The 21991-nt window shown below is 45.0% G+C and overlaps 1 protein-coding gene across 2 annotated transcripts; it reads right to left on the bottom strand.

Moving 5' to 3' along the window:
- Positions 1 to 7219: 7219 nt before the first annotated feature.
- Positions 7220 to 11278, bottom strand: LOC123140003 (uncharacterized). Of its 2 annotated transcripts, none has more exons than XM_044559735.1 (7): positions 10985 to 11278; positions 10588 to 10881; positions 10177 to 10412; positions 9486 to 9698; positions 9229 to 9310; positions 9004 to 9152; positions 7220 to 7495 (listed from the first exon to the last, which is right to left on the bottom strand). In XM_044559735.1, the coding sequence occupies exons 3-6, from the start codon at positions 10409 to 10411 to the stop codon at positions 9053 to 9055; spliced, it is 630 nt and encodes a 209-aa protein (XP_044415670.1). In that variant the 5' UTR covers position 10412; positions 10588 to 10881; positions 10985 to 11278; the 3' UTR covers positions 7220 to 7495; positions 9004 to 9052. The 2 variants fall into 2 exon arrangements, with proteins under 2 accessions (XP_044415670.1, XP_044415669.1); XM_044559734.1 differs by having other exon boundaries at positions 10593 to 10881.
- Between the last annotated feature and the right edge of the window lie 10713 nt (positions 11279 to 21991).

Here is a 21991-nt window from a genome sequence, read left to right as displayed (position 1 = left end):
TCTGTTAGCGGTGTGATCCTGACCAGAGGTGATTCCAGGATTGCACACATTATCCCACGAGACACAAATCATGATGTCCATGGCCCAGATAGGGCAGTGGTGGCCATTGAGGGTGAATGCCTCAAACTCTATAGCCATATGTTACCTCTATGGGTAAACCAGAGATAATTAATTTACAACCAGTAAATTAAAGACCATCATGGTTGATGTCATAATGAACTTTGCAAAATCAATGGGTATTTCAATAAGTTATCTTGAAACCATTAGTGTGAATCTCAAATTGCTAAATATGACACCTTGAAGATAATCTCCAAAATGGAGTAGATCTCGCAGCACTAGAGAGTATAATCTGACGAAATTAGTAGATACCCACTCGTAATGCCTTATGTCAAATGTCATGACTTAGTAAAATGTCTGGGAGAGCACTTCGTAAAGCAATTATAATGTCAAAATGACAAAATATAGGTTTTAACATTAGTCATTGATAATCTGCGAAGGCAGTAGATCTATATGACTACCTTGTGATCCCAACACATCAATTTGAATAAATCACTTTGAATTTTGCATTCTTATTTGCAAGAAATAAAAAATCTCAATTGCAAATAGACGTATTAATCTCGACATATAGCGAACATGGAGATACATACATTCCGGAATACATCGTACTCAACAGAAATACACCACTATTATAATGAATAGTAATGATGTTGCAAACTTGATAATCAAATTAAAAACTTGAATGTATATACCTCAAATTAAATGAGATGATCTTGTATCAAGTTGCAAGATAATTCAGCAGGGTGAATTAATATTTTGCAAGAGAAAATCAATCTCAATTGCAATGAGATTGTTTTGCGAGAGGAAGAGAAATATATTTCTCAATCGCAAATCAATATTGTTGTGCGAGAAAACTTAATCTCAATCACAAAACAATGTCGTTGTACGGGCAAAGAACATGTTATAGGAATTGCTATAGAGCAAATACATTGAACATGTCCAATTTCCACATAGAATATATGGACTAATCATTTACATATTGTAAATGTGATATGGAGTAATATTGTTTTGAATCAGAATGATCGAATTCATTGAACGATGGTTACAGGCCCCCTTTTATATCTCCCGAAGAGACACGACGATCCCTCGAGGAGGCGTCGGTTCTAGGAGATCGAAGGGAGGCGTCGGTTGCGGGACAAACCGCAACGACGGTTTGGGCAAGGGGAGATTTTCCCCTAATTACAGAATTATTTTTAACACTCCCCCTAATCTATGCTTGACCATGTAGATCATCTTCACGATTGTCCAAGAAGCTCTATCATCTCAAAAGATTCTCCTTCAAAAGTTCTTCATAAAATCTTTGATGAGGTCCTGAAACATATACTCACAAAGAAAGATAGCATAATATGATGTCATTAAAATGAGGATATCTCAAGAAGAGACTCCCCCTGAAACCTGCAAGTCCCTAAGTCTTCGCATACCAATTCCATGAACACATTTCTGAAATGTAGAATTTGGTAGAGACTTGGTAAATAAATCAGCAAGGTTGTCGCATGATTTGACTTGCAGAATGCTTATTTCCCCGCTTTTCTGAAGATTATGGGGAAAGAACCATTTAGGAGAAATATGCTTGGTGATATTACTCTTGATGTATCCTGTTTGCATCTGCGCAACACAAGCCGCATTATCTTCATAGATAATGGTAGGTGATTTTATCGAGCCCATTCCACATGACTGTTGTATGTGGTTTATCATTCTGCGAAGCCATACACATTCGCATGTTGCTTCAAATAATGAAATTATTTCAGAATGATTAGTTGACGTTGCCACCAGAGTCTGTTTCAAAGACTTCCATGATATAGCAGTACCACCATGTAGGAACACGAAGCCGGTCTGAGATCTAGCATTATGGGGATCAGACAAATAGCCGACATCTGCATACCCAAACACATCAGAGTCCTGATTTTTCTGGAACTGGAAAAATAGGCCAAGATCCTTTGTGCCTTGGAGATATCGAAAGATATTCTTCACTCCAGACCAATGACGTTTGGTAGGAGCTGCGCTATGCCTAGCAAGTAGATTCACTGCAAATGCAATATCAGGTCTTGTGCAATTTGCAAGATACATAAGCGCTCCAACAACACTAAGGTATGGAACTTCAGGTCCCAACACCTTTTCTCCATCATCCCTTGGTCTGAACGGATCTTTCTCTACGTCTAGAGATCGAACCACCATGGGAGTTTTAGATGGATAGGATTTGTCCATATTGAATTTCTCCAATATTTTCTGGATATAGGCAGATTGGTGTACCATGATTCCTGAGGGAAGATGCTCAAGTTGAATACCTAAGCAAAATTTGGTTTTACCCAAATCCTTCATCTCAAATTCCATCTTTAGGTGATTGCGTGCTTCATCAATGTCTGGTGTGCTGCCGATGATGTTGAGATCATCAACATACACAGAAATGATGCAAAATCCTATAGAGGACTTCTTGATGAAAACACATGGGCAATCAGCACTATTGGAGTCACCTTTCTGAAGAAGGAACTCACTGAGTCGGTTGTACCACATCTGTCCCGACTGCCTTAAGCCATATAATGACTTATTCAGCTTTACACAATACATGTTGCGTTTTGCATTTTTATTCAGGACAGGGATTCCATCAGGAACCTTCATATATATGTCCGAATCTAGTGACCCATAAAGGTATGCGGTCACGACGTCCATCAACTGCATAGATAGACGATTTGCACTGCCAAGGATATAAGATATCGGCAAGTGGTTGCACTCATCACTGGAGAATATGTTTCAGTGAAATCAAGGCCTCCACAACCCAGTTCCAGTATGCACAAACTGACTGGGACATCGGAACACCCAGACTCGATCGTATTGGGAAATCATGAAGAGTCATTAGGGGTGCAGGAAATTTCCATCAACTATGTTGATTCTGGAGAATTATTTGACCATAAGACTACGATTGTCGACATATATTTTGCTGACAAGATTGCAGATACCCTTCTCACTGATCATGATCCAAGGTCTATCGTTGAGTGCCAAAAGCGCTCCGACTGGCCTAAATGGAAGGATGCAATCCAAGCAGAAATTGCCTCGCTTACAAAAGAAAGGTATTCACTGAAGCAATACCTACACCTCCCAGTGATTTCCCTATGGGATTCAAATGGGTTTTTCTCCGGAAACGGAATGAGAACAATGAGGTGGTGAGATATAAAGCAAGGCTCGTAGCACAAGGTTTCACGCAGAAACCCGGCATTGATTTCACTAAAACATATTCTCCAGTGATGAGTGCAACCACTTTCCGATATCTTATATCCTTGGCAGTGCAAAATCATCTATCTATGCAGTTGATGGACGTCGTGACTGCATACCTTTATGGGTCACTAGATTCGGACATATATATGAAGGTTCCTGATGGAATCCCTGTCCCGAATAAAAATGCAAAACGCAACATGTATTGTGTAAAGCTGAATAAATCATTATATGGCTTAAGGCAGTCGGGACGGATGTGGTACAACCGACTCAGTGAGTTCCTTCTTCAGAAAGGTTACTCCAATAGTGCTGATTGCCCATGTGTTTTCATCAAGAAGTCCTCTATAGGATTTTGCATCATTTCTGTGTATGTTGATGATCTCAACATCATCGGCAGCACACCAGACATTGATGAAGCACGCAATCACCTAAAGATGGAATTTGAGATGAAGGATTTGGGTAAAACCAAATTTTGCTTAGGTATTCAACTTGAGCATCTTCCCTCAGGAATCATGGTACACTAATCTACCTATATCCAGAAAATATTGGAGAAATTCAATATGGACAAATCCTATCCATCTAAAACTCCCATGGTGGTTCGATCTCTAGACGTAGAGAAAGATCCGTTCAGACCAAGGGATGATGGAGAAGAGGTGTTGGGACCTGAAGTTCCATACCTTAGTGCTGTTGGAGCGCTTATGTATCTTGCAAATTGCACAAGACCTGATATTGTATTTGCAGTGAATCTACTTGCTAGGCATAGCGCAGCTCCTACCAAACGTCATTGGTCTGGAGTGAAGAATATCTTTCGATATCTCCAAGGCACAAAGGATCTTGGCCTATTTTTCCAGTTCTAGAAAAATCAGGACTCTGATGTGTTTGGGTATGCAGATGCCGGCTATTTGTCTGATCCCCATAATGCCAGATCTCAGACCGGCTTCGTGTTCCTACAGGGTGGTACTGCTATATCATGGAAGTCTTCGAAACAGACTCTGGTGGCAACGTCAACCAATCATTCTGAAATAATTTCATTATTTGAAGCAACATGTGAATGTGTATGGCTTCGCAGAATGATAAACCACATACAACAGTCATGTGGAATGGGTTCGATAAAATCACCTACCATTATCTATGAAGATAATGCGGCTTGTGTTGCGCAGATGCAAACAGGATACATCAAGAGTAATATCACCAAGCATATTTCTCCTAAATGGTTCTTTCCCCATAATCTTCAGAAAAGTGGGGAAATAAGCATTCTGCAAGTATTAGGCTATATCGCCATTACCTTGTGTATGCTACAATTCAGATATAAGAAATACACGTTGGAGGTAATCGTTTGTCGAGAATGACAAAACGTAGACCTCACAGTAAGAGAGGATAGTCTGCAAATGAGCAGTAGATCACAACTCATTACCTTGTGGTTCCAAATAAGATGAGGGAGAAACATTCAAAAATTCGCAAGTTTGATATGCGAGAGAAGATCTCAATCGCAAAGACATGTTCGATAAAAGTGAGATGTGGTAAACACATGGAACATGTCATTCTTCCCAGATGAAATCCGGTACTTTATTTATATTATCAATCCATTACATAATATAAACACACTAATAATTACACAAGTCCTAGTCAGATTTAATCTAGAACTGGACTAGTATGTAAGTAGCAGTCAAACTAGGTACTAAACAGTACTAAACAGAGTCTAAAACTGCACCATATACAATAATTAGTACTAGACTAATAAAAACAGAGAAAAGAAAAAAACTTGAAGACCACCGCCGACCGAGGCCAGCCCGCAGCTACCCACACCGCATAAGGTGAGAGGTGGGGCGGTTACGGATAAGGCCCGACCCGCACACCACGCTCGATCCCCCCCCCCCCACCACCACCACCACCACCACCTGCACTCGCTAGGAGCAGGGAGACCAGTCGCCGGTGATTGGGGCGAGCGTCGGCGCCTCCCCTCGCATCTTCAGGTGTCAGCGACGCGACACCGACGAGGTCTCTTCATCTGAAGAGGAGACGACGACGGTGGAGGCCTGGCGCAGTGGAGTAGCGGTGAAGCCGAGGTTCGCCGGAGCCCATGAGCCTGGACGACGGCCGGGGCGGCAGTCGAGGGCTGCGACAGCTCGCCCGAAGAGGCGGCCGAAGCGCCGCTCCGCGCAGCTGCTTGAGCCCGCAGCTGTCTCCTGTTGAGGCGTGCCAGCGGCGGCGGCGGCGCCCTCCATGCCGACTCCAAAGCGGACGACACCAGAGGCGCCGGATGGAGCGGAGATGAAGGCGAGCGCTTCCTCTACATTCACTGTCGAGCGCATCGGCACCGGGGCGTAGCCAGGTGGGCGGAGGCTCGGGCCAGCAGCCACGGCATCAGGTGTCGGCGTTGACGGCGGGATCCATGCGGCCGGCGGAGGAGGTGGTGGAGGCGGAGACCCAGTGGGCAAGGCAGGCGCGGTAGCGGCCCCGTGCATCATGGGGGCGTTCGGGCCGGCCACCAGCCAAGGGTCGTACCCCATGGGCACCTGGCCACGGGCGCGGGGAGCACCACAGTGTGCGCGTCCAGGAGCACGGGGACCGTGTCCAGGGGCGTGGTGAGCACCGCGTCGGGCGCATCCAGCGGCGCGGTGGATGCCAGGGGCGGCACGGGGACCGTGTCCAGTGTGCTGCGGCCGAACCGTCGGATGGCTTGCATCCGGCGACGGAAACGGCGGTGGCCACCAACTCCATGGCGGCAAAGGGCAATGAGGCGGTAGCGGCGACCGTCCTCGCGGATCAGACGGAGGAAGAAGGAGACGAGGCCTGTCATCTCACCGGCGGCAAGTGCTTCCTCTCTTCTCCTTTCTCTGTTGCCTTTTCGCTCTCGCTGGCTGTTCTCCGTGCGTGATAACGTGTTTTGAATCAGAATGATCGAATTCATTGAACGATGGTTACAGGCCCGCGATGGGGGAGGTACCTTGGGTGACGAAAATGCTCTGGATCCGCCGATAAAATGTCAAGCAAATGGAGTGGATCTAGGGGGATTTGTGAGGGGGAGAGAGGAGGGAGAGGAGCTGAGCATGGGGAAGAAGAGTCATGGTGGGGCCCACAAACCAGCCCCTCCCACCTTATCCACCACACAGGACCCTACCGCCATTGTGTATGGCGGTAGGCATCAGTACCCTACCGCCATAGCCCTTGGCAGTAGGCCCTTTTCCACGTCAGCCAGCTCGGATGGCGGTAGGACGTGCACACCAACCACCAGCCCCCTTGGCGGTAGGCAAAAGGGTCAGATCCTGAAATAAGTTAAAACGGGGTCAGATCCTGAATTTCTTACCAAAAAGGGTCAAAACACAAAATTTTGCCTCTTCCGACGGGTCGTGCTCATGATCGCCATCGTTCACTGCCGCCACGACATGCTCACGGAGGTCACGTGCGGGGACGCACGTAAACCAGACCCTGGCCCACGTCAGCGGTCGAGGCGGAGGAGAGGCCGGACGATGGGTTCGGCTAGGAGACCGTCGTGGTGGTGCACGGCCGCGGTCAGCAGCAGCCGTGCACTAATCCTGGTGACTTCTTTGACAAGGTATGCCATCCGTTCCTTCAAAGATTGATTCCTTTCAGGAGGCCGGCGGAAGCTCCCGCAGAACGCATGCGCATCGAAGCTCGTTCTTGTGCGTCGGCCAGAGAGCACCGTCGCTGGGAGCCTCAGACCTCGACCCTGTCTAAAGTCTTCTAGTCCACCGGATTATGCACATAACGCTAAGAGAACCAATTAATTTCATAGCACAATCAACCTCTACAAGAGGCAAGAAGAAGGCTAAACGTTGATGATTTTAATTTTGAGAAATCCAAACAAAATTTCTAATGAAATTTATGTCTGATTCTACTAGATATGAATCGCATGACAGCATGTGAACTTGACTGAGCATGCAGAACATCTTAAAATGTAAGATGCACAAATAGTACTGTAGATAACAGAAGCTGCCGAGACCAAGATTCTTTGGATATCATTTGCATCAGAATCTACCAACCAAAATGCCAATAGCTCTAAGAATCTCCAAAACATCAACGTAACCACCATTTGTGCAGAATTATGATAGTGTACTACGCACTACAGGTCAGGTTTAACCTAGTAAAGGCTGAAGTGCATTCATATTTTACATGTCGCCAAAACTGAGACCTGTATACGTAATTTTATTGTAACGACGCGAAAACTGACGGTAACTCCATTCTTGCCTCACAACTCTGTCTTCTGAACCTGCAATTTAACAAAACAAAAAGAAGATCAGAATGACATGGTTAGAATTAAATGCAATTCCATCTCTTGATTTTCAACTATAGTTTTATCATTTCTTTTTGTGCAATCTGGTGTATCACATTATATAAAAACATATCATATGAATTATTAAAAACTATTGAATCAGCATTCTAGCCTATTGGCAAATTGGAACAGCCATGCTTACTCTGTTTTTCAGTACCATATCAAATTCTACCATATTCACATATTAAACTGTCTCTTAAGAGTTTGTCATGACCTTGGTTTTAGCTTAATTTGTCCTTTTGAAGCATAAAGAATTGCTAACTACTCCCTCCGTCCCATAATGTAAGACGCTTTTTTACACTAATGTAGTGTCAAAAAATGTCTTACATTATGGGACGGAGGGAGTACTATGTTTTTTTATAAGCACACCACAATATTACTTGACCCATCATTTTTAATGTGTGGAAAGTGTAATGTTTAATAAAAGATATAAAACGATAAACTCAGCAAAGTCCAGCATACCCTCATGGGATATGACAAAACTATTTCTTAATTTTGGGCAATGACAAAAACCAGCATTGGAAATTTAACCACAGCCAGAGCAAGACTTCAGAATTAAGCATAAACAGTTACTGGTGCGACACCGCTCCAGCTACAGAGCAACCTAGGAATCAAATGCATCGCTGTACCAATTTGGAATTACAGTTTTTCGGCACCTATTATAATACACTCCCATACCAAGAGGTTTTTTTACATGATTGACAGATTATGTGAAATGTGCATGTTTCTAATATGGTCATGTTTCATAGACAAAACCGCAACATGTTCTCAAGAGTATGTGCTGCATTTAGAAAGCAAATGATGCATAGATCAAAGTAATCAACCATGTCCCCCCACCCCCCTATAATTTCATCTTAAGCTCCGCCACTGTTCCCTGGGGAACAAAACATTCCTACCATCTTAGAGCTCTGCTATATGTAAATTATTGCCCAAAATTAGACACATTGTGCCTGATTTATACTGTCCAAGAACAGAAGGAAACTACACGATAAGATGGTTGTGGGGTTGCAAGGTTGATGTATGTATCAACCATGTAATAAATGATGAAAATAAAATCAACAAATCCTCAAAACCATCTCAAATGTCAAGAGTGGCAGGGAGACATTCAAAATATTTCAGATAGGATTAAACTACACGATAAGATGGTTGTGGGGTTGCAAGGTTGATGTATGTATCAACCATGTAAGAAATGATGAAAATAAAATCAACAGATCCTCAAAACCATCTCAAATGTCAAGAGTGGCAGCGAGACTTGCAAAATATTTCAGATAGATAATACAATTAACTAATTGGCAGGGAAACTGTTGAAATGAAATTTTGAGTAGGTTGATTCAAGTACAAAAATATGATTGTCTTTGATGATAGACAAGTCTGGTATACGCTTGGCGATAGATTAAACACTCTCAGAGAATCTAAGTGTTACATTAAAAGGAAAGGGAACTTACGGCGGCACTTCCCCCTGTGGTCAGCCTCTTTTCAGTGTTGGGCAGAAGACTAAGCAGCCCCGCCAGCCTGTCCCAAACCATTGCCCACCACATTAGCAGCCCGGCCGCGGCGGCGTGGACGAACATCAATCCAAGTGTTTGTATTTTCACTAAAAGGCAGTGAGATCAATTTAGCAAAACAGTATGTAGGGCAATAATAACAGATCTGAGAAAACAAGATTTTACTGCTTTGGATATGCGACGGGGGCATGGGCTCGTGCACTGTTGAGCGAGATAGGGGGGCCACGGTATTGGACATGCTGAAACCCTGTATATATGGGCAATCTTGATAAGAATCTAACACAATAAGCTAACCAACACTTTTGCTTTGTTCATATATGGAGATGCAATTTGTATAAAATGAAAATCAAGTGAAGTAGCTAGAGCTGTAAACTATAGTGTAGTAGCGTGCTCTATCAAAGGAGAAGCGTCAGAAATATTACCCTGAATGATTGAACGCAGATTCGGGCTTAGGTGCTCATCAAAGATGACCCATATGTATGGATCACAGACGTGAACAAACCTCCCATCTGGTAGGTGCAACCTGGAATCTGACTGGGGATGGGAATCGTGCGCGAGACGATTACCTTTGGGATCAACAAAGGAAGCGACCCGCGGGACCATCCCAGCAGGGTAGGCAATGACATCATAATTACCTGAAACAGATTGAAAATTTAACTGATCAGACTGTGAAGCAGATCTAATCTTCTTGTCAAGAATCAAGAAACAACACAAATGACTACAACTGATTTAACATAAATAACACAACAGGATACAGATTTAGCTACAACATATATTCCCTATGGTCCTTTTTTACTTAGCAAAAAATTTCACATCAAATACCAGCATTTGGAAGTCACAACTAAAAATGCATCATATAATCTATACTTATCACCTTCAGAACTCAATGAAGTAGTTTGACCAAATTAATATCAAAAAATACCAACATCTAGTCCTAAAACTACATTTGGTATTGTAGTCCAGTGCTAGTACTTGGAGTACAGTACCAAATGTATACTATGAAACTACATTTCATAGTATATGGCAGCAGCTGTCTCTACTGAGGGCCTTAGCCCCCAGTATCTTGTAAGAGAAAAAAAAGAGAAAGAAGAACATGGATTCTGGTGAACTTACGAAGGGCAGGGTGGATGTGGGTCCTGCTGCGCGCAAAAATGTTGTCATGAATGGCTGGATCAAAGAACTGGTCAAAAACAGCCCAGAGCTCCGGGTCGCGGATGTTGAGCACCTGCCCATCGGGGAGTACTGCACGGGCCGTCCTCATGTTGGTTGCCGGGTTGAGGTGATCGATCTCAACCCCATCCGGTCCAATGAAGAAAGCGGCAGGGGCGTTCTGGTCCATGTGGAGCATCCTGCAAAACAGACAAAAACATAGCCTGAGATCCAAGATCCAGAAATGGGTGGCAGTTTAATCGAGGAGAGGACGCGTTCGGATCCAGGTGCTGCGAGATCCGAGATCCAGGGGCGAGAGGGGATTTGGGGTAATCGAGGAGAGGAAGGAAGACGTAATCCAGATGGGATGCATACGTCACCTGGACGGCGGCGAGGTGGAGCCGGTGAGGCGGGGCGTCGGGGTCGGCGGCGGCGAGGGTTTCTCGTGGGGAGGTTGGGGCGGAGACGAGGGCGAGGAAGGGTGAGGGGGGCGACTCGCCTTCTGCCTAGATCTCGATCCGGTCTGGTGGGGGATGGATCAACGGCCAAGATTACACGGTGTCTCGGATGGACGGTGGGGCGTCTTCAGTGAAAGCTTCATGAGTAGACAGCACGAAATAAATCAAAGAACACCATAGGATGCACCAAAGGGGATGGATGCATCGGTGCCTGCAAGATTAGACACAAATTTCATCAGAAAAACAGATATCAAACAAAGAAAGAACCAGGAGTTGTAACATATACTAGAACAAGAAGGAAAAGGCAAACTTACATCGCATATACTGAACCAAGAGCAGTCAGAAGACAAGGCCCTGATCATGAAGGCCATACAGGCTTCCTTCCAGCTCCAACGAGCCATGGTGGCCATAAAGGAACTTGTTCATCCTCCTCGGAAGAGGAAGAGGAATCGGCCATGGGCGAGGAGGCTAGAGTAGAGGATATCGGGGATAGAACACGAGCTAGGCGACGCAAACCAAGAGGCTCACGCAAAAGGAGCTGGGCACAGAGGAGGGGGCTATAAGTGCCACTTATAGAGAGACACACCACCCACCGGTCGGAGCGGTGCCAGCGCTACGTTCCACCAACCGGTGGCCCGATATTTTCTCCCTATTAGTAATCGTTTCCCAAATATAAACTTGACACGCAATCCCCGGTAAAATAGCAACTAATTGACCCACTTTTAATACCGTCCAAAGTTCCAAAGTCCACCCCTCAAAAAAAAAGTTCCAAAGTCCAAAGTAGAGACGTCCATTTTTTTTATGGCACGTAGTATCGTAGAAATCTCGCCATGTAATTACGTTTCCAAATAAATTAAAACACGGAATCCTTAAAAATAGCAACTAATCACAAGGAGTTTATTCATAGAGATATATCCCTTGATGAATAGAAACGTGCGTAAACGCCGCCGCGTGACGCGAGAAGGCACCGTCCAATTTCGGGTTACTCGTGGGCAGGGTGCCTCTGGACCCGCCGGGCAGCGACCGTGCCAGGCTATCAGCCGAGTGCAGCCACCACTCCCCCTGTGACGTAAAACCTTTTTACTCGTTGGATACGGCGGATCTGGTCGCCTCGTTTACATAGACACGACGAGCAGCTAGCCCCCGCCAATTAGCCCACTTGCACGTGGGACCAACGCGGGGCCTATACTATTGTTTTGTACCATTGTGCCAGTGGGGCTGAGTTGGACATGTCATCGATCCAGGGGAATGTGTGCGATTGGAGGATCCAAGTGTGTTTCTTTTGGCACAAAAAAGTAAATTTTTTAAAATTATTTCAAACTCTCTTCTGAATTTTAGCAAAACAACTTGCGAGACCACTTAATCATAACACTAACACTTTGGTTTGCATCAAATTTAGATGTTGCTGGATTTACTTTAAAATACTACTATATTTCTCTTACTCGCCAAAAAAATATTATATTCCGTTAAGTATTATCACAAATGGCGCCGATAGTTTCTGGATGAACAAAAAAAAAAGAATAACGTTGTAATAATACTTAGTCAGGTGTCGTCTTCACATAGTGTCCGAGTTGCTAGATAACCATGGCGCGTGATGGACATATGTCCTTCGCATCACTTTTCTTTCCGACTGATGCACAAAAGATGACCAAGATACGGACTTCACCATGCATGGGCGACGATCTCCTAGCTTGGGGTCCTAAGCGTAACAAATGTTTCAAAGTGCGCAACATTTATGGGCTTGCTTTGGAGGATCATCTTCGATCTTCATAGGTCGTGGCAAGTAGGGCATCGAACGGGCGGCGAGCCGAGTGGGCTTTTTTATTTGGAGGTGCCTGTTCCTCCTAAGGTTCCCAGCTTTATTGGTGTTTGATCACAGATTGTCTGCTCACTTGGGTTAATAAAAATAGAGAGGTTTGGATGTCTCTGACTAGTGTCCCCTCTGTGCAATTGAGTCGGATGACACGTTTCATGCCTTTTGCAGATGCCCCATGGTGGTGGTGCTATGGCAAACGATGGCAAAGCAATGGAGGATCCCTGAAGTGGCGACCTTCCATCGGACGGGCACTGAGTGGCTCACCCCAACTCTCTGTGACATGCCACACATGGAGAGGATAGAGATCATGATAATGCTTTTGGCGTTATTGACACGTACGTAATGAGATGACACATGCCAAGTCAGCGCTCCCGGTCGAAGAAGTTCCTCTTCAACTATGTGGACTCACTCATTGGTATCCAAAACAACCCAAATGCAGATCCAGTGAAAGGCCAGCAAGTGGTGGATGTAGTACTGCCCAGAAGACCCAAATCGCATGCTCCACTCGCCCCTAAACCCATGTGTGGTGGGCCCCGATAGCCGATGTCTACACCACATTGAACATGGATGGTTTGTTCCGGGCTACCACAAAGACGGTGAAAGAACATGCGGTGCCCCCATGTTTGGTTTTGGTAATTGATGATAATCTCTATGGACTAATGGTTGCCTTGAGTTATATTTGAAGGTTTTGTCCATAGGTTTTTCTTGAAGTCCATGTGTTGGTTTCAAGGAGTTTATGAGTTGACCAAGGTGCTATTAAGGAATTATCCAAAGATTGGGCATGTGAGTGTTGAGCTTATTGCAAGCATGTCTTGAAGAAGAAGATTGTGTGATCATTCATGTTTACCTTCAAGACATCATCCAAATGAAGAGAGTTGGAAAGATTCAAGGTTGATCAAGACTAAGTCAAAGAATGAATCAAGTTGATCAACACACAAAGCATAGAAGATGTACCGAGAGGCATCAAGCAATCCCATGGTATGGTAAGCATGGTCAATTATGCTTTGTGTACTAACCCATGGTCTTCGTGAGAGTTCTTTGTGGGGTTAGGTTGCGGTGTGCAAGTTCAAGTAGGCTCATCACGAAGAGATCATATGCTTGAAGCTTGCCGTCCATTGTAACGATAATGGACTTGTGAAGATGTGCAGAAGAGTGGCTCACCCATTGTGGAGTATGGGGGAGCAATCTACTAGTCTTCATCGAGCCAACGCAATCAAGAAAGGTGGTCCATCTTGAGGAGGAGAAGATCGTCATCATCTAGCTCAAGTGGATCATGTGCAAGGCAAAGGTTTGCCCTTGATAGTGTTGGGGAACGTAGCAGAAATTCAAAATTTTCCTACGTGTCACCAAGATCTATCTAAGGAGAAACCAGCAACGAGGGGAAGGAGAGTGCATCTACATACCCTTGTAGATCGCTAAGCGGAAGCATTCAAGAGAACGGGGTTGAAGGAGTCGTACTCGTCGTGATCCAAATCACCGGAGTTCCTAGTGCCGAACGGACGGCACCTCCGCGTTCAACACACGTACAACCCGGTGACGTCTCCCATGCCTTGATCCAGCAAGGAGAGAGGGAGAGGTTGAGGAAGACTCCATCCAGCAGCAGCACGACGGTGTGGTGGTGGTGGAGGAGCGTGGCAATCCTGCAGGGCTTCGCCAAGCACCTGCGGGAGAGGAGGGGGTGTCACGGGAGGGAGGGAGGCGCCAGGGCTTCAGGTGCGGCTGCCCTCCCTCCCCTCCACTATATATAGGGGCAAGGGAGAGGGGGGGAGGCGCAGCCTTGCCCCTTCCTCCAAGAAACGGGTGCGGCCAAGAGGGGGGGGGGAGGAGTCCATCCTCCCCAAGGCACCTAGGAGGTGCCTTCCCCCTTTAGGACTCTTCCTTTCTCTTATCTCTTGGCGCATGGGCCTCTTGGGGCTGGTGCCCTTGGCCCATATAGGCCAAGGCGCACACCCCTACAGCCCATGTGCCCCCCAGGGCAGGTGGCCCCACTTGGTGGACCCTCGGGACCCTCCCGGTGGTCCCGGTACGTTACTGATAAAACCCGAAACTTTTCCGGTGACCAAAACAGGACTTCCCATATATAAATCTTTACCTCCGGACCATTCCGGAACTCCTCGTGACGTCCGGGATCTCATCCGGGACTCCGAACAACATTCGGTAACCACATACAAACTTTGTTTATAACCCTAGCGTCATCGAACCTTAAGTGTGTAGACCCTACGGGTTCGGGAACCATGCAGACATGACCGAGACGTTCTCCGGTCAATAACCACAAGCGGGATCTGGATACCCATGTTGGCTCCCACATGTTCCACGATGATCTCATCGGATGAACCACGATGTCAAGGACTCAATGAATCCCGTATACAATTCCCTTTGTCTAGCGGTATTGTACTTGCCCGAGATTCGATCGTCGGTATACCGATACCTTGTTCAATCTCGTTACCGGCAAGTCTCTTTACTCGTTCCGTAACACATCATCCCGTGATCAACCCCTTGGTCACATTGTGCACATTATGATGATGTCCTACCGAGTGGGCCCAGAGATACCTCTCCGTTTACACGGAGTGACAAATCCCAGTCTCGATTCGTGCCAACCCAACAGACACTTTCGGAGATACCTGTAGTGCACCTTTATAGCCACCCAGTTACGTTGTGACGTTTGGTACACCCAAAGCATTCCTACGGTATCTGGGAGTTGCACAATCTCATGGTCTAAGGAAAAGATACTTGACATTAGAAAAGCTTTAGCATACGAACTACACGATCTTTGTGCTAGGCTTAGGATTGGGTCTTGTCCATCACATCATTCTCCCAATGAGGTGATCCCGTTATCAATGACATCCAATGTCCATGGTTAGGAAACCGTAACCATCTATTGATCAACGAGCTAGTCAACTATAGGCTTACTAGGGACATGGTGTTGTCTATGTACCCACACATGTATCTGAGTTTCCTATCAATACAATTATAGCATGGATAATAAACGATTATCATGAACAAGGAAATATAATAATAACTAATTTATTATTGCCTCTAGGGCATATTTCCAACAGTCTCCCACTTGCACTAGAGTCAATAATCTAGTTCACATCGCCATGTGGTTAACACTGACAGGTCACATCACCATGTGACCAACATCCAAAGAGTTTACTAGTGTCATTAAACTAGTTCACATCATCATGTGATTAAGAATCAATGAGTTCTGGGGTTTGATCATGTTTTGCTTGTGAGAGAGGTTTTAGTCAACGGGTCTGCAACAATCAGATTCGTATGTTCTTCGCAAATCTCTAGGTCATATTGTAAATGCTGCTACCACTCTCCACTTGGAGCTATTCCAAATGGTTGCTCCACTATACGTATCCGGTTTGCTACTCAGAGTCATTCGGATAGGTGTTAAAGCTTGCATCGACGTAACCCTTTACACCGAACTCTTTATCACCTCCATAATCGAGAAACATGTCCTTATTTACCAAGGACAATTTTGACCGTTGTCCAATGATCCATTCCTGCATCATTCTTGTACCCCTTGACTGACTCATGGCAAGGCACACTTCTGGTGCAGTACACAGCATAGCATACTATAGAGCCTACGTCTCAAGCATAGGGGACGACCTTCGTCCTTTCTCTCTTTTCTGCCGTGGTCGAGCTTTAAGTCTTAACTTCATACCTTACATCTCAGGCAAAAACTCCTTCTTTGACTGATCCATCTTGAACACCTTCAAGATCATGTTAAGGTATATGCTCATTTGAAAGTACCATTAAGCGTTTTGATCCATCCTCATAGATCTTGATGCTCAATGTTCAAGTAGCTCAATCCAGGTTTTCACTTGAAAAACACCTTTCAAATAACCCTATATGCATTCCAGAAATTCTACATCATTTCTGATCATCAATATGTCAACAACATATACTCATCAGAAAGTCTATAGTGCTCCCACTCACTTCTTTGGAAATACAAGTTTCTCATAAACTTTGTATAAACCCAAAATCTTTGATCATCTTATCAAAGCGTGCATTCCAACTCCGAGATGCTTACTCCAGTCCTTAGAAGGATCGATGGAGCCAGCATACCTCTTAGCATCCTTAGGATCGACAAAAACTTTCTGATTGTATCACATACAACCTTTCCATACGAAGACTGGTAAGGAAACTCGTTTTGTCATCCATCTGCCAGATTTCATAAATGCAGCTAATGCTAACATGAATCCGACGGACTTAAGCATCGCTACGGATGAGAAAATCTCATCGTAGTCAACTCCTTGAACTTGTGAAAAACTCTTCGCCACAAGTCGAGCTTCATAGATGGTGACATTACCATCCACGTCCGTCTTCTTCTTAAAGATCCATTTATCTCAATGGCTTGCCGATCATTGGGCAAGTCCACCAAAGTCCATGCTTTGTTCTGATACATGGATCCTATCTCGGATTTCATGGTTTCTAACCATTTGTCGGAATTTGGGCCCACCATTGCTTCTCCATAGCTCGTAGGTTCATTGTTGTCTAGCAACATGACCTTCAAGACAGGATCACCGTACCACTCCGAAGTAGTATGCGTCCTTGTCGTCCTACGAGGTTTGGTAGTGACTTGATCCGAAGCTTCATGATCACTATCATAAGCTTCCACTTCAATTGGTGTAGGTGCCACGGGAACAACTTTCTGTGCCCTGCTACACACTGGTTGAAGTGATGGTTCAATAACCTCATCAAGTCTCCACCATCCTCCCACTCAACTTTTCGAGACAAACCTTTTCTCGAGAAAGGACCCGATTCAAGAAACAATCCCTATTGCTTTCGGATCTGAATTAGGAGGTATACCCAACTATTTTGGGTGTCCTATGAAGATGCATTTTATCCGCTTTGGGTTCAAGCTTATCAACCTGAAACTTTTTCACATAAGCGTTGCAGCCCCAAACTTTTAAGAAACGACAACTTAGGTTTCTCCAAACGGTGTCGTCTCAACGGAATTACGTGGTACCCTATTAAAGTGAGTGTGGTTGTCTCTAATGCCTAACCCATGAACGATAGTGGTAATTCGATAAGAGACATCATGGTACGCACCATATCCAATAGGGTGCAACTATGATGTTCGGACACACCATCACACTATGGTGTTCCAGACGGTATTAATTGTGAAACAATTTCCACAATGTCTTAATTGCGTGCCAAAGCTCGTAACTCAGATACTCATCTCTATGATCATATCATTGACATTTTATCCTCTTGTCACATTGATCTTCAACTTCACTCTGAAATTACTTGAACCATTCAATAATTCAGACTTGTGTTTCATCAAGTAAATATACTCAACATCTACTCGAATCATCTGTGAAGTAAGAACATAACGATGTTCACTGCATGCCTCAGCACTCATTGGACTGCACACATCAAAATGTGTTACTTCCAACAAGTTACTATCTTGTTCCATTTTACTGAAAATGAGGCTTTCAGTCATCTTGCCCATGTGGTATAATTTGCAAATCTCAAGTGATCCAAAATTAAGTGAGTCCAAACGATCCATCTGCATGGAGTTTCTTCATGCGTATACACCAATAGACATGGTTCGCATGTCTCAAACTTTTCAAAAACGAGTGAGTCCAAAGATCCATCAACATGGAGCTTCTTCATGCGTTTTATACCAATATGACTTATATGGCAGTGCCACAAGTAGGTGGTACTATCATTACTATCTTATATCTTTTGGCATGAAAATGTGTATCACTATGATCGAGATTCAGTAAACCATTCCTTTAGGTGCAAGACCACTGAAGGTATTATTCACATAAATAGAGTAACCATTATTCTCCTTAAATGAATAACCGTATTGCAACAGACATAATCCAATCATGTCTATGCTCAACGCAAACACCAAATGACAATTATTCAGGTTTAATACTAATCTTGATGGTAGAGGGAGCGTGCGATGTTTGATCACATCAAACTTGGAAACACTTCCAACATATATCGTCAGCTCACCTTTAGCTAGTCTCCGTTTATTCCGTAGCTCTTTTATTTCGAGTTACTAACACTTACCAACCGAACCGGTATCTTAATACCCTAGTGCTACTAGGAGTACTAGTAAAGTACACATTAACATAATGTATATCCAATATACTTCTATCGACCTTGCCAACCTTCTCATCTACCAAGTATCTAGGGTAATTCCGCTCTGGTGACTGTTCCCCTTATCAAAGAAGCACTTAGTCTCGGGTTTGGGTTCAACCTTGGGTTTCTTCACTAGAGCAGCAGCTGATTTGCCGTTTCATGAAGTATCCCTTCTTGCCCTTGCCCTTCTTGAAACTAGTGGTTTCACTAACCATCAACAATTGATGCTCCTTCTTGATTTCTACTTTCGCGATGCCAAACAACGCGAATACCTCAAGGATCATCATCTCTATCCTTGATATGTTATAGTTCATCACGAAGCTCTAGCAGCTTGGTGGCAATGACTTTGGAGAAACATCACTATCTCATCTGGAAGATCAACTCCCACTCGATTCAAGTGATTGTTGCAGTCAGACAATCTAAGCACAAGCTCAACGATTGAGCTTTTCTCCCTTAGTTTGTAGGCTAAGAAAATCGTCGGAGGTCTCATACCTCTTGACATGGGCACGAGCCTGAAATCCCAATTTCAGCCCTCAAAACATCTCATATGTTCTGCGACGTTTCGAAAACGTCTTTGGTGCCTCTACTCTAAACCATTTAACTGAACTATCACGTAGTTATCAAAACGTGTATGTCCGATGTTCACAACATCCACAAACGACGTTTGGGGTTCAGCATACTGAGCGGTGCATTAAGGACATAAGCTTTCTACTGTCCGCATAATCGCTACTGTCAACTTTCAACTATATTTTCTCTAGGAACATATCTAAACAGTGGAACTAAAGCGCGAGCTTATGACATAATTTGCAAAAGATCTTTTGACTATGTTCAGGATAATTAAGTTCATCTTATGAACTCCCACTCAGATAGACATCCCTCTAGTCATCTAAGTGATTACATGTTCCGAGTCAACTAGGCCGTGTCCGATCATCACGTGAGACAGACTAGTCATCATCGGTGAACATCTTCATGTTGATCGTATCTACTATACGACTCATGCTCGACCTTTCGGTCTCTGTGTTCCGAGGCCATGTCTGTACATGCTAGGCTCGTCAAGTTGACCCTAAGTGTTTCGCGTGTGTAAATATGTCTTACCCCCGTTGTATGTGAACGTAAGAATCCATCACACCCGATCATCACGTGGTGCTTAGAAGCGACGAACTTTAGCAACGGTGCATAGTTAGGGGAGAACACTTCTTGATATTGTTGTAAGGGATCATCTTATTTACTACCGTCGTTCTAAGTAAACAAGATGCATAAACATAATAAACATCACATGCAATTATATAGTAGTGACCTGATATGGCCAATATCATATAGCTCCATTGATCATCATCGTCACCGGCATGACACCATGATCTCCATCATCATGATCTCCATCATCGTGTCTTCATGAAGTTGTCTCGCCAACTATTACTTCTACTACTATGGCTACCAGTTAGCAATAAAGTAAAGTAATTACATGGCGTTGTTCAATGACACGCAGGTCATACAATAAATAAAGACAACTCCTATGGCTCCTGTCGGTTGTCATACTCATCGGCATGCAAGTCGTGATTCCTATTACAAGAACATGATCAATCTCATACATCACATATGTTCATCACATTCTTCTTGGCCATATCACATCACATAGCATACCCTGCAAAAACAAGTTAGACGTCCTCTAATTGTTGTTTGCATGTTTTACGTGGCTGCTATGGGTTTCTAGCAAGAACGTTTCTTACCTACGCAAAACCACAACATGATATGCCAATTGCTATTTACCCTTCATAAGGACCCTTTTCATCGAATCCGTTCCGACTAAAGTGGGAGAAACTGGCACCCGCTAGCCACCTTATGCACCAAGTGCATGTCAGTCGGTGGAACCTGTCTCACGTAAGAGTACGTGTAAGGTCGGTCCGGGCCGCTTCATCCCACAATACCGTCGAAACAAGATTGGACTAGTAACGGTAAGCATATTGAACAAAATCAACACCCACAACTACTTTGTGTTCTACTCATGCAAAGAATCTACGCAATAGACCTAGCTCATCATGCCACTGTTGGGGAACGTAGCAGAAATTCAAAATTTTCCTATGTGTCACCAAGATCTATCTATGGAGAAACCAACAACGAGGGGAAGGAGAGTGCATCTACATACCCTTGTAGATCGCTAAGCGGAAGCGTTCAAGAGAACGGGGTTGAAGGAGTCGTACTCGTCGTGATCCAAATCACCGGAGATCCTAGTGCCGAACGGATGGCACCTCCGCGTTCAACACACGTACAGCCCGGTGACGTCTCCCACGCCTTGATCCAGCAAGGAGAGAGGGAGAGGTTGAGGAAGACTCCATCCAGCAGCACAACAGCGTGGTGGTGGTGGAGGAGCGTGGCAATCCTGCAGGGCTTCGCCAAGCACCTGCGGGAGAGGAGGAGGTGTCACGGGAGGGAGGGAGGCGCCAGGGCTTCAGGTGCGGCTGCCCTCCCCCCCCTCCACTATATATAGGGGAAAGGGAGAGGGGGGGAGGCGCAGCCTTGTCCCTTCCTCCAAGGAAGGGGTGCGGCCAAGAGGGGGGGGGGAGGAGTCCATCCTCCCCAAGGCACCTAGGAGGTGCCTTCCCCCTTTAGGACTCTTCCTTTCCCTTATCTCTTGGCGCATGGGCCTCTTGGGGCTGGTGCCCTTGGCCCATATAGGCCAAGGTGCACACCCCTACAGCCCATGTGCCCCCCAGGGCAGGTGGCCCCACTTGTTGGACCCCCGGGACCCTCCCGGTGGTCCCGGTACGTTACCGATAAAACCCGAAACTTTTCCGGTGACCAAAACAGGACTTCCCATATATAAATCTTTACCTCCGGACCATTCCGGAACTCCTCGTGACGTTCGGGATCTCATCCGGGACTCCAAACAACATTCGTTAACCACATACAAACTTCCTTTATAACCCTAGCGTCATCGAACCTTAAGTGTGTAGACCCTACAGGTTCGGGAACCATGCAGACATGACCGAGACGTTCTCCGGTCAATAACCACTAGAGGGATCTGGATACCCATGTTGGCTCCCACATGTTCCACGATGATCTCATCGGATGAACCACGATGTCAAGGACTCAATGAATCCCGTATACAATTCCCTTTGTCTAGCGGTATTGTACTTGCCCGAGATTCAATCGTCGGTATACCGATACCTTGTTCAATCTCGTTACCGGCAAGTCTCTTTACTCATTCCGTAACACATCATCCCGTGATCAACCCCTTGGTCACATTGTGCACATTATGATGATGTCCTACCGAGTGGGCCCAGAGATACCTCTCCGTTTACACGGAGTGACAAATCCCAGTCTCGATTCGTGCCAACCCAACAGACACTTTCGGAGATACCTGTAGTGCACCTTTATAGCCACCCAGTTATGTTGTGACGTT

This window comes from Triticum aestivum, chromosome 6B (genome assembly GCF_018294505.1).
Source record: "Triticum aestivum cultivar Chinese Spring chromosome 6B, IWGSC CS RefSeq v2.1, whole genome shotgun sequence".
Lineage (NCBI taxonomy): Eukaryota > Viridiplantae > Streptophyta > Magnoliopsida > Poales > Poaceae > Triticum > Triticum aestivum.
The sequence above is the reverse complement of the archived record's forward strand: the minus strand, read 5'-3'. Positions and strand labels throughout refer to the sequence as shown.

Excerpts from the sequence above, each read along its gene's own strand:
- LOC123140003 (XM_044559735.1), bottom strand. The coding sequence starts at position 10,411 with ATGCTCCACATGGACCAGAACGCCCCTGCCGCTTTCTTCATTGGACCG. Across the intron at positions 9,699-10,176 it reads CCACATCCACCCTGCCCTTC|GTAATTATGATGTCATTGCC; the intron begins GTAAGTTCACCA and ends AATCTGTTTCAG. Across the intron at positions 9,153-9,228 it reads CCCGTCGCATATCCAAAGCA|TGAAAATACAAACACTTGGA; the intron begins GTAAAATCTTGT and ends ACTGCCTTTTAG.